This window comes from Lemur catta, chromosome 7, assembly GCF_020740605.2.
Source record: "Lemur catta isolate mLemCat1 chromosome 7, mLemCat1.pri, whole genome shotgun sequence".
Taxonomy (NCBI): Eukaryota; Metazoa; Chordata; class Mammalia; order Primates; family Lemuridae; genus Lemur; species Lemur catta.
In genome coordinates this window covers 94,222,836-94,236,109 of record NC_059134.1, presented here as the reverse complement: position 1 = coordinate 94,236,109, position 13,274 = coordinate 94,222,836, and the positions used below count along the sequence as shown (strand labels likewise).

At 42.3% G+C, this 13,274-nt stretch overlaps 1 protein-coding gene across 37 annotated transcripts in view; it reads right to left on the bottom strand.

The window, feature by feature from the left end:
- The window catches only part of MADD (MAP kinase activating death domain), a 47,069-nt gene that overhangs the window by 12,994 nt on the left and 20,801 nt on the right, over positions 1 to 13,274 (bottom strand). For 11 of the 37 annotated variants that reach the window (XM_045557981.1, XM_045557984.1, XM_045557993.1 and 8 more), the window contains 7 exons: positions 12,474 to 12,574; positions 11,795 to 11,878; positions 11,314 to 11,472; positions 2,110 to 2,218; positions 1,772 to 1,834; positions 1,410 to 1,530; positions 1,199 to 1,304 (listed from right to left, as the gene is read on the bottom strand). In XM_045557981.1, the coding sequence (XP_045413937.1) occupies positions 1,199 to 1,304; positions 1,410 to 1,530; positions 1,772 to 1,834; positions 2,110 to 2,218; positions 11,314 to 11,472; positions 11,795 to 11,878; positions 12,474 to 12,574 (743 nt within the window). The remainder of the gene's footprint in view (positions 1 to 1,198; positions 1,305 to 1,409; positions 1,531 to 1,771; positions 1,835 to 2,109; positions 2,219 to 11,313; positions 11,473 to 11,794; positions 11,879 to 12,473; positions 12,575 to 13,274) is intronic. The other 26 variants (XM_045557983.1, XM_045557987.1, XM_045557996.1 and 23 more) reach the window with 5 other exon arrangements.

Genomic DNA, 13,274 nt, shown 5'->3' with positions numbered 1-13,274 from the left:
AAAACAGGAATCTTAATAAGGGATCTGTCCTCCTCTCGACTGAAGTAGACGCAAGAGAATGCAGTAGGCTTCCTACTAGCTGATAGAAATGGAATTCTGAAAGACCACATCACTGAATATGGCGGAAAACTTGCAACTGTATATTCAGCAAACTTGCTGGGAAGAAAAGCCCTGGCTTTACCTCTAATTAGCTTCTGCAGAAGAGGGGCTCTTAGAGCAGTTCTAGTTCCTCCCTATCCTCAACCGAGACTACAACATGTGCCCCTAAAGGGGCTCTAAAAACCCCTGGGGCTCTGCAGAATATAATTTAGAAGTAATGACCTACAGGGGCAACATCAGGATTTAGTCGCAGCCAAGACACCTTCTGAAGTTTTAGGATCATCATCCCTTCCCAACCAGATGATCCTTAACCTTCAGAGAGTGTCTTGGCTGCAAAATGAGTCCCAGTGTTGCCACTGTTCCCAACCAGAGTCAACTGGTACCCTGGAATTCAACAGAGTAGAGTGAATCTCACAACATAAAATGAAGCAAACCAAGAAGGGCATTCTCTGCATTCGATCAACTGATCTCTTCACATTTAGAGAGGCTGGGGAGAACAGGAGAAGGAAAAACTCAGGGGCTCCTTCTCAAAACAGCCCTCTTTTACCCACCAACCCCAAACTTATGTTTCCCTTTGAGAGCAGGACTCTTCTATTTGGTAACACACTTCTTCCACAGTTACAAAACAAAGTACAACCAAATCAAGCTAGACCCTACCATTACTTTGTTAATGGGTAGCTTTTTTTCATAGCTATAGAAATTCTCTAAGATAAACGGCTGTGCTAAAAAATGAATTCTGAGCATCCTAAGGTTTTAGAGTCTACTACTGTAAAAAAGATTTTTTTAACTCATTGTCTTCTGTGGGGAGTTCTATTGGCATCCTAAAACTACTCAGCCTATATAAAATTCAAAATAAACAGATAGTATGGAATCATTAGCTACCTTTACACTTTACAACATTCCTTAGCAAAACAGCCTAACAACTTCAGATAAATGGATCACATATAAGCTGGCAGAGAGGCCTCAGACTTTTAGTCAGGAAGAGAGCCCTAGCAAGATACTTTGACAGCTTCCCAACTGCACCAGAATTTAGGCGGTAGGAATAAGCCTTGCTCTTTTAGCAGTATGAGCAGTAGCTAGATTGCAAAATTGACATTACCTTCATCAGCAGCATGTAGGAGATGAGGTTGTGCAAAAGCGTGGCCAGCAAGCGATCTTCATCATCCTCTAGGCGCTTCCGATCATGTTCTCCCAGAGATAGATATCTAAGCAGAAAACCAGGCACAAGTCAGCCCTCAGGTAGGAGACCACAGAACTAACTGGGAGGAGGCTGAATTTGCACTTTCCCAAGGGTTTCCTAAGCCCCATACCTGTCGATCATTTCCTGGGGACCCTGGTCCATACCCATCCCTTCTCTCTCCAACATCACAGCATCTAAGAACGCATCTTCCCAGAACTGCATTTGGTCCCATAAAGTAGAACGCTCTTTGCCTGTGTAGAATCAAGAGTTTTTTAAGGGACTTATTTAACATTTAAAGAATATAGCTGTCAAACAAAAATAAAGAGTAAACTCCAAATAAAAGGGAGTCATCACAAATTCCAGGGCAAAGGAAACACAAACCTCTCTACCCCAGATCCACTATTCCTGCCACCAGCCCCAGATGCCACCAAGTAAGGCCCCGTCCCTCCCAAGAAGGAGGGATGAACACAGCACACAAAGAAATGTGGTTACTTATAGAAAAGGTCTCCATAGCAGCATCCTCTAACTGGTCCCACATCGATCCTTTGTCCCTTCCTGCCAATTTGTGAACAGGAAGGACCACATGGTAGCAAGAAAGGAAAGAAAGGAAGACAGAAAGACAGAGGCTGTTGATTAATACCAAAATCCAATCTCATCTAGTTTTCACCCACTGCTTGTTCCAGACCCAGTAAGTTGCTTGCTTCAGATAAAAATGCTATCTAATGTCAGCATTGAGATCAGCAAAAAACCAAGCAGCTTGTTTGGTGCTACCTTCTGCCCTGGCTGAGCCCAGCTTTCTTCCAGTGCAAGGGGCTTCCCAGACTACTCACCTAGGAGTCCCTCATAGAGATAGACTCGCTGGCTCACATCTTCAGAAGAGCGAATTGGGCTGCCTGCCGGCTTCTCCTTTATGCTTGGCTTTAAGCTGTGGGCTTTACCCTAGAGAGAAGGGGTGACAGGTCAGCTGCCAGAGGTACCAACAAAGAGAGGCAAAGTAAACCAAGCATCTCACTAAGAGGCTTGCACACTTTCACACCAGTCACCATCCATTAGCAACATAATCACCAGTACTCCTGCTTCTGCTATTCTGCTTGGTCTAGGATTTGACCAAGTCAATCTGACACTCCCGCTTTCTGTTACTGCCTCCTAAACCATGCTATCAAGTTTTCATTTTGATTTATCTTTACTCTTTAGTCCCCATGAAACTATTTTCTCTTTAAGAAAAAAAATCAGCCTAATTCTCTATGCAGTAGCATGATACAGAAGAAAGAACGCAGGGTTGGAAGTCAGATTAACCTAGGTTCAAATCCCCATCTCTTATTAGCTGTGTGAACTTAGGCACAAGACGTAGCTTCCATGAGCCTCATTTTCCTCATCTGCAAAAAGAAATTTATAATACCTACCTCATAAGACAAGGATTAAATTTGAAAATACATATAAAGTACTTAACAGTGCCTGGCAAATGGCTGGTAATTGATAAATGTTAATTTCCTCTTTCCTATCATCTCTTACTGCCCCTGGGAAATAGCACTAACTTTATCTGCCACTTCTGCAGTATTAGACTTTCTATTCATCAAAAAAAATTGTCAACTAGGTAGAGGTAGGTAATATCACATCATTTCACAACACATGGAACAGAATAAGCAGAGGAGCAAAGGTTATTAGGCAAAACCTAATTAGTGTAATTAAATGCCAGTCACCTGGTTCACAGCCTAATACTTTATTCAGTGGACCATACTGACTTAATATCATTTATTTCCTGTTAAAACAGCCTTTTTTGAGGCAAGAAATTCGGAGAACTACTCTCAGCAACTCAACTGTACTAAGAGCCCTTGCCCACCAGCACAGGACAAGTATGAATCTGTCCCAGCAAGGTTCCAGGAAAGGTAGCACACAGCTGAACGGCTTCTTACAAGATCAATACTCCATTGTATTTATCCTGACATCCAGAATGGAAGCACACCGGAATAATTTTAAATGTACTTATTAAAACAAGCTATTTAGAGGAGTGACATTAGCAAGGTGGCCCTCTAGAAGCCCCTAGTACTTGTCTCCCTCACAAAACAGCCACAACAATGAATAAACAATTACATTTTAAACAAATAACTGAATGAGAGTGCTGGAGTGCATCAGAGCAGTGACAGATACCCTGGTGAGCACAGAAACTCAGGATAACCAGTTAAAGAATGGAAGGACGCACCAGGCTTCCACCGCCCCATCCTGTAACCAGGATCAGCTGGGAACAAGGATGAACTACTCCCTACAGCAAGGAGGTAAGCAAGGGGATCCCCGCAACCACCATTGACAGCTTGGACACCTACAGACCTCACTACTGCTAATTGCCTGACATTCCCAAGCCAAGCTGTGAGCAGCTGTTACACCCTTCTCCATGGGGCCATGCAGAGGTGGAGTTAGTTGCTCCACCAACCCCAAGCCCCGCAGGAGCTGAAGCAGTGCCCTATCTACTGGGAGAACAGTACCTTGGCCACTGACTGCAGTCACACCTGCCCCGTGCCTAAGTTGAGGCAGCACCCTGTATCCCAGGAAACAGTGCCTTGGCAGCCCAGGGCGGTCATGTACCCCAGTACCTAAGCTGAAGTGGTGCCCTGTATCCCAGGGAAACAGTGCCTGGGCTGACCAGAAGAGTTATAACTCCCCAGCAAGCCTGAGCTGAATTGGTACACTGCCCCCAAGGAAATCAGTGCCCTGGCCAAACTCAGCAGCTGTGCATTCCAGGGCTGAGCTGATTTAGTACCCTGTGTCCCAGGAAAGTGGAGCAGTGGCTGAGCTGAGACATCCCACTCTACAGGTCAAACTCCAGTACCCCACTTCCCTGGAACTGTACTAGGGCCCTAGAGTCTGAATTGCTGAGATACCCTTCTCCCTACGGAGAGGAGTCAATACTGTGCTGCTACCTGATGCCCCAGGGCCCAAATGACAGCAGTGATCTGCCATTCTCGGGTATTTACTGCCCTTGCACCTGACCTGATAGAAGTCTGGGATACTGCCTAGCCCCATTATTCCAGGGTCTAGAGTCACTACCACATGGTGCCTTCCTCCTGTGGAAGCTGAGCTGCCAATCTCAGGAACTCTATTGGCAGCTGGTTCCTGAAGTGCATCTGTACCCTGCTCCCCAGGCCCAAACCTCCGGAGTACCCCTTCTTCCCCAGAGCAGGGCCAGTGTGGTTCCCTGCCCCCCACCTATGACCCAGCCCCCAGGAGTCCTCAGAGTCACAGATCCTGGCTCTCTGGGTAACCCACATCCAACCTTGCCACAGAGACCTGTACCCAAAGATCCAGGTGCCAAGGTAGATTTCTGAGACCCTAAGCCTAGAACCCCAGCCCCACAGCTGCTCAGAGGACCTGCACCTGGAACCCGGCACTGCTGCAGCTGCTTGTAGGCCATGTCAGATCCGATGTCAAGAGGGATCCCCTTGGCTAAATCTCCCCATTGTGAGGAAACTGAGAATAGGATGACCTCCAAAGCTCTTGACACCAAGGACATTAACAACTTATACAGAAATGCCACAAACTTCTATAGCTTAGGTCACTGAGGCACCCACAGTTATTGCTAATGTTGAACATAGCTGGAGAAGCTGCATGGAGACTATACCACTGTATCTATCCAGAAACAGTCACCACACTCTTCCCAGCCAGCATACTAAAACCCAACTGTAGGTGAAAGTCTTCCTCTGCAAGGCCACTCTAGAAAGTCTGGAAGAGGGACTGTCCCACCAGATGCATGGACATCAATGCACGGATACAAGGACATGAAAAAGCAAGGACATATGACATCACCAAAGGAACATCATAACTCTCTAGTAACAGACTCCAATGAAAAGGAAATTAATGAATTGCCAGAAAAGGAATTCAAAATAATGATCTTAAGGAAATGCAATGAGATACAAGAAAATACAGATAGACAAGTCAACAAAACCAGGAAAACAATTCACAAATAAATAAGAAATTCAACAAAGAGATAGAAACCACAAGCAAGAACCGAAGAGAAATCTTGCATATGAAGAATTCAATGAATGAAATAAAAAATACAACAAGACCTTCAACAGCAGCCTTGATCAACCAGAAGAAAAAAATCTCTGAACTTGAAGATAGGTCATTTGAACTTACTCAGTAAAAGGAAAAATAAAAAAAATAAGAATGAAGAAGAGTTAAGAAAGCCCACAAGACTTAGGGGACACCATTAAGTGAATACATATTTGTATTATGGAATTTCCAAAAGGAGAAAAGAAAGGAAAAGGCATAGAAAACCTATTTAATGAAATAATAGCTGAAAACTTGAGGAGAAATATAGACATCCAGATCCAGGAAGTTTAAAAGTCCCCAAATAGATTCAACCTAAAAAGGTCCTCCGTAAGACACACTATAGTCAAATTTTCAAAAGTCAAAGACAAAGAGAGAATTCTAAAAACAGCAAAAGTGTCAAGTCACATATAAGGAAATCCCATTAGACTAACAGCAGATTTCTCTGCAGAAACTCTACAGGCCAGGAGAGAAGGGGATGATATACTCAAACTGCTAAAATAAAAAAACCTTTCAGCCAAGAATATTATACCGAGCAAAACTATCCTTCAAAAATAAGGAACAAATAAAGTCTTTCCCAGACAAGCAAGAACTGAAGGAATTCATCACACTAGGCAGGCTTACAAGAAATGCTCAAAGGAGTCCTACATTTGGAAGTGAAAGACAATAATCACTATCATGAAAACACACAAAAGTATAATACTCACTGGTAGAGCAGATATACATAGGAGAAAAACAAAAGAATCAAACTTTATCACTACAGAAAAACATTAAACCACAATGATAGACAGTAAGGAAGAAAGGAACAAAAGGTATAAAAAGCAGTCAGAAAACAATAAAATGACACAGGCCAGTAGCAGTGGCACAAGCCTGTAATCTCAGCACTTTGGCAGGCCGAGGAGGAGGAGGATCGCTTCAGGCTAGGAATTTGAGATTAGCATGGGCAACATAGTGAGACCTCGATTCTTCAAAAAATATAGCCAGGTGTGACGGTGCATGCCTATAGTCCCAGCTACTCAGGAGGCTGAGGCAGGAGGATCTTTCTCTTGAGCCCAGGAACTCAAGGCTACAGTGAGCTGTGATAGTGCCACTGCACCCCAGCCTCCACAACAGAGACCTTGTCTCTAAAAAATAAATTTATAAAATAATAATAAAAATGAAATAAAATGACAGGAGTAAGTTCTCACCTATCAATAGTAACCATGAATGTAAATGAATTAAATTCCCCACTTAAAAGATATAGACTGGTTGAACGGATAATAAAACATGACCCAACTATATGCTGCCTACAAGAAACTCACTTCGCCAGTAAAGACACACATAGACTAGGCCAGGTGCAGTGGCTTATTCCTGTAATCCCAGCACTTTGGAAGCCTGAAGTGAAGGATTGCTTGAGGTCAGGAGTTTGAGACCAGCTTGGGCAGCATAATGAGACTCTACAAAAAAAAAAAGATGCTGGACACGGTGGCTCACGCCTGTAATCCTAGCACACTGGGAGGCCAAGGCAGGAGGACTGCTTGAGGTCAGGAGTTTGAGACCAGCCTGAACAATAGTGAAACCCTGTCTCTACAAAAAAAAAAGAAAGAAAGAAAAAGAAAAATTAGCCAGGCTTGGTTGAATGTCCCTATAGTTCTAGCTACTCAGAGGCTGAGGCAGGAGGATTGCTTGAGCCCAGGAGTTTGAGGCTGCAGTGAGCTATGATCACATCACTCCAACCTGGGCAACAGAGAAAGACCCTGTCTCTTTAAAAAAAAAAAAAAAGACACATATACACTTAAAGTAAAGGGACAGAAAAAGATACTCTGTGCAAATGGAAACCAAAAGCAAGCAGGAGTAGCTATACTTATATCAGACAAAACAGACTTTAAGTCAAAAACCATCAAAACAGACAAAAAAGATAATATAATGATAAAGGGATCAATTCAACAAGAGGCTATAACAATTGTAAATATATATACACCCAATACCCACAAGATATATAAAGCAAATATTGTTAGGTCTAAAGGGAGAGATAAACTCCAATATAATAAAAGTTGGAGAATTCAATACCTTGCTCTCAGATCATCTGGACAGAAAAATCAACAAAGAAACATTTTTTTTTTTGAGACAGAGCCTCACTCTGTTGCCCCGGCTACAGTGCCATGGCATCAGCCTAGCTCACAGCAACCTCAAACTCCTGGGCTCAAGCAATCCAACGGCCTCAGCCTCCCAAGTGGCTGGGACTACAGGCATGCCATGCCCGGCTAATTTTTCTCTATATATTTTTAGCTGTCCATATAATTTCTTTCTATTTTTAGTAGAGATGGGGTCTCGCTCTTGCTCAGGCTGGTCTTGAACTCCTGAGCTCAAACAATCCGCCTGCCTCAGCCTCCCAGAGTACTAGGATTACAGGCGTGAGCCACCACACCCAGCCAACAAAGAAACATTGGATTTAAACTATACTTTGGACCAAATAGACTTAATAGATATTTACAGAACATTTCATCCAACAGCTGCAGAATACATGTTTTTTTTTTTTTTTTTTTTTTTGAGACAGAGTGTCACTTTGTTGCCCGGGCTAGAGTGAGTGCCGTGGCATCAGCCTAGCTCACAGCAACCTCAGACTCCTGGGCTTAAGCGATCCTACTGCCTCAGCCTCCCTAGTAGCTGGGACTACAGGCATGAGCCACCATGCCCGGCTAATTTTTTTGTATATATATTTTTTTAGTTGGCCAGATAATTTCTTTCTATTTTTAGTAGAGACGGGGTCTCACTCTTGCTCAGGCTGGTCTCGAACTCCTGACCTCGAGCGATCCACCCGCCTCGGCCTCCCAGAGCTAGGATTACAGGCGTGAGCCACCGCGCCCGGCCCAGAATACATGTTTTTTCATCAGCACATGGAACATTCTCCAGGATAGACCACATGTTAGACCATAAAACAAGTCCTAAGAAATTTCTAAAAAGTGAAATCATACCAAGTATCTTTTCTGCAGAATTCCACCAAATGTTTAAAGAAGAATACCAATTCTTTCCAAACTCAGAAAATAGAAGAGGAGGAAATTCTTTCAAACTCATTATACAAGGCCAGCATCACCCTGATACCAAAACCAGACAATGACACAACAAAAGAAAAAGAAAATTATAGGCCAATATCTAATGAACATAGAAGCAAAAATCCTCAACAAAATATTAGCAACCTGAATCTGGCAGCACATTAAAAAGATCATTCACCATGATCAAGTGGTCTCATTTGATTCCAGAGATACAAGGATGGTTCAACATAAATCACTAAACATGATAAATCACATCAACAGAATGAAGAACAAAAACCATATGATCATCTCAATAGATGCAGAAAAAGCATTTGATAACATTCAACATCCCTTCGTGATAAAAACTCTCAACAAGTTAGGTACAGAAGGAACATACTTCAACAGAATAATTAAGGCCCTATATGACAAACCTAAAATCAACATCAAACTAAGTATGGAAAAGATGAAAGCTTTCCTCTAAGACGTGGAACAAGACAAGGAAGCTCACTTTTACCACTATCATTCAACATAGTACTGGAAGTGCTACCCAGAGCAATTAGGCAAGAGAAAGAAATAAAGGGCACCCAAGTTGGAAAGAAGGAAGTCAAGTTGTCCCTGTTTGCACAGACAACATGATCTTATATATAGAAAACCCTAAAAGCTCCATCAGAAAAACTCAGAATTGGCTGGGCATGGTGACTCATGCCTATAATCCTAGCACTCCAGGAGGCTGAGATAGGATCGCTTGAGGTCAGGAGTTGGAGACCGGCCCAAGCAAGACCCAGACCCTGTCTCCACCAAAAATAGAAAAATTAGCTGGGCGTGGTAGTGTGCGCCTGTAGTCCCAGCTACTTAGGAGGCTGAGGCAGGAGGATCACTTGAGCTCAGGAGTTTGAGGTTGCAGTGAGCTATGATGATGCCACTGCACTGCAGACAGAGTGAGACTCTGACTCAAAAAACAAACAAACCAACAAAAAACCCCCCTCAGAACTGATAAGAGAATTCAGCTAAGCTGCAGGATACAAAAGTGACATATAAAAATCAGTAGCATTTCTATACACCAACAATGAATTAGTGGAAAAAGAAATCAAGAAAGCAATCCCATTTACAATAGCTACAAAAAAGAAAAAATAACCAGGAGTAAACTTAACTAAGGAGGTAAAAGATCTCTACAAGGTAAATATGAAACATTGATGAAAGAAAACGAAGAAAACACAAAAAAATGGAAAGATATACCATGTTCATGGCTTGGAAGAATATTGTGAAAATGACCATACTACCAAAAGCAATCTACAAATTCAATGCAATCCCTATCAAAATACCAGTGATATTCATTTTGTGAGGGAAATAAAAATTATTAATCCCAAATGACTATTTGTAAATGTCACTTATTCATTAGTGTTTGGCAGAATTTTTTAAATATTTCCTTTGAATCAACTTTTTCATTACAAAAGGCTTGAGGTCTTACGCTCTCCCATATAAGCCCCAATACATTGTCAGCATAAAGAAAAAATAAATAAAACAGCCCGGTTAGACTTGAAGAGCAGTTAAGGCCCATTAACTTGAGTAGCCTCACTGACTCTCAATCCTATTCCCAACTTTCACTCTGGGAGGTCACTGGCTCTATTAGAAACATACATGCAAGCCGGGTGTGGTGGCTCACGCCTGTAATCCTAGCACTCTGGGAGGCTGAGGCGGGTGGATCGCTCGAGGTCAGGAGTTCGAGACCAGCCTCAGCATGAGCGAGACCCCCGTCTCTACTAAAAAAATAGAAACAAATTATCTGGCCAACTAAAAATACATATAGAAAAAATTAGCCGGGCATGGTGGCGCATGCCTGTAGTCCCAGCTACTCGGGAGGCTGAGGCAGTAGGATTGCTTAAGCCCAGGAGATTGAGGTTGCTGTGAGTGAAGCTGATGCCACAGCACTCACTCTAGCCTGGGCAACAGAGGGAGATTCTGTCTCAAAAAAAAAAAAAAAAGAAAGAAACATACATGCAAGGGCAACAAAGCGAGATTCTGTCTCAAAAAAAAAAAAAAAAGAAAGAAACATACATGCAAAAGGACCTGGGGGTGGGGATGATCACTAGTGTTAAATAATTGATTTTATTTAAATTCTATCTTCCATTTTCCCCATGGACCAAAGAGAAGGACCTTCAAGCTCTTGTAAAGAAAATCCATTCTCATCTCTCATAAAGTGGCAAGTGTATCAGAGTGTTTTAATACTGCCTGAAGAGGCACATATACATACATACTGAAAAGCAGTGTGTCTAAAGCAAAGACTAAAAAGAATTCATCTCATTCCAGTGGATCATGGGCTTATTGTGTAATCTAGGGAAGTCTTTTTTCCCTAAGGCTTTGTTCCCCTCACCTATTAGAAGAGACCATTCACGGCAATATACTGAATTGCAAACTTCTTAAAAGCGGGAATCATGCCTTATTCATCCCTATTTCTTTAGTACAAAATCTGGTACTTAGTAAATCACAGGTGTTTATTAATGAATGAAAACTTCAAATAACTGTTAGGAATATACTAAAATAATAATATACTAAAATAAAATGCTATTTTAAGGTGCTATATAAATGGAGCAGTGACCAGAATAAAACTGGACTAGTTCACAGAAATAGGTAGACTGGCACTAAACGAGAGCTGTACCTGCCCTGACATTGCCACAAAGGTATTGCTTTGTTCTGTTTTAAACCTGGGGTTTATTACTTCATAGGATTGGAATCTCTTATCTGACTGGGCAGGGAGCCTAACTCATCAATGATTCAGGAGAGGGTTCTAAAAGTATAGATCATGGAGTCAAACAACTCTGAAAAATGCCTTAGGAAACATTTCCTTAAAGACAAATATATAAGAATTACCTATTCCTTATTTATCCCTTCCCACTTATCATCTTTTAACTTTTCATCTATTTCTAATCCATTTCCCTCCCCCATTAAAGTAATGGCCTTCTTTTGGTAGTAAACAAAGCTTACAAAGATGGCGCTTGTGGCAGAGTTGGTCTCAATTTCACTATCAGACAAAGTGCCCCGAGAGCCTGCCAAGTGGGCACCGCCCTCGCCACCTGGTCCATCACCTGCATTGCTACTCAGGTCACTGTCTGCTCCAAGGGTCTCTCCAGAACTATTACTCACCTGGAAAGGAAAAAAGGTAGTAAGAGAGATTCCCCAGGGATGGGCCCCAGAAATGCCAAGCTGTTAGAGATTTTTGCTACCATAAAAAAAGTATCAAATTTCAAAGGTGTGTCAGATAGTCTGCGGAAGTACCTTCTTTATAAGATGAGGAGAAGCCCTGGGAGAAGTATCATGTATACACACCTATGACAGGTAAACATCTCCACCAGGAGAACCATGTTGACTTGTGACTAAGAACAGCCTCCAAAGAGAAAGTAGCTCCCTTTTCCAAAGGGGATGTCCATACCCCACCCACCAAGATGCCAGTGTGGTGTTCCCCTACCACGGTGCTAACTTCAGAATCCTGACTGGAGCTGCGGATCATAACAGCTGGGCTCACACCAGTGACAGAGTCTTGATCAGTCCTCTGAAACAAGACACAGGGACACAGACACATTAGGGGAAGTGTCCAATCCTCTCAGTTTCCCTCAGAAATACTTTACCTTCTTTCTCTCCATCCCCACCCTTCTGTTATCATCCCTAACGAGGTCGTGAGCAACTAATTTTTTCCTGAATATAAAATATATATGACTTACATAATAAAAACGAAATAATACACATGAAAGAAATACATGCTCACTGTAGAAAATACATGAAAGAATGAAGAAATAAGAATAAGCTATAAATCTACCACCCACATTAACCACTGTTTTTAGTGTATTTCCTTTAAGTCTTTTCTAAATATGCTTTAAAAATAAAATTGGAATCATACCATATATAACTTGTAAACATTTTCCCATGTCACTAAATTTTTGAAAACACAATCTTTAATGGATACTAATATTGCATTATATGGATCTATTATACTTATTTAATCATTCCCCTATTATTGGATATTTATGTTATTTTGAGGTTATTGTTTCTTTTTTTTTTTTTTAACTTAAAGAAGTATTCTGAGATAAAAGAAGTATTCTGAGATAGCAAATTTAATCCTTGCAATTTTCAACAGAGTTGTCACAAACCTGGGAACCAGATGTCAGGCTCACACCACTGTCTGCGCTGATCTGGGACTTTTTCTCCTCTGTCTCACCAAGGTCAAAGACAGGTTTGAGTACTTCAGGCCCTGAGTAGGGGAAGATTTCTGTTACTCAGTACACAAAGGCAAGGGGCAGGCTGGTGAAGGGAGTGGGACAGTAGCACAGCCTGGTACCAGACCTGTTTGGCCTGTCCCAGTCACCTTTCCAGGGACTGCCCCCAACTGGAAGAGGAGGTCCCCAGATGCCTTAAGAACCAAGTAGGACAAACTGGACGTGGTCTCAAAGGTTCTAAAGCCATCTTCTCAACTTGAGAAAATTCTGAGCAAATCATCTTAAAACAGAAAAGCTCCACAAACAAATATCTAAACTACATTCCACGGCACTCAGAATCAGAGCTTCACTGGTGCCCGAGACCATTTAAGGGTCCCAGGTCACTCAGTGCTTCCCAAACAAATGCGTCTAAAGGAGCTAGAAAAGGTTAGGCCCCAGGAAATAAAGAAACACCACCTGTTTCAGGGGGCACTGCCTACCCCCAGCCTACAAATTCGATATTTGAGATAAAAACCAGCCCCATTTTTCCCCGCCCACCCAAAATGGTATGGCAGAAGGACAGAATGACAGAAAGCAAGAAAGCGTGCCTAGGCAAGCCACCAGAGAGAGAGTTGGGCAGCTACAGACTCAACATGGAGGGACAGCAACCATCTCTGCCAACTTTACCCACAGGCCTTCTAACAGGTGAGGGAGATATCAGCCAATGAAGGGCACTGAAGTAGGCAAACTTCTCCC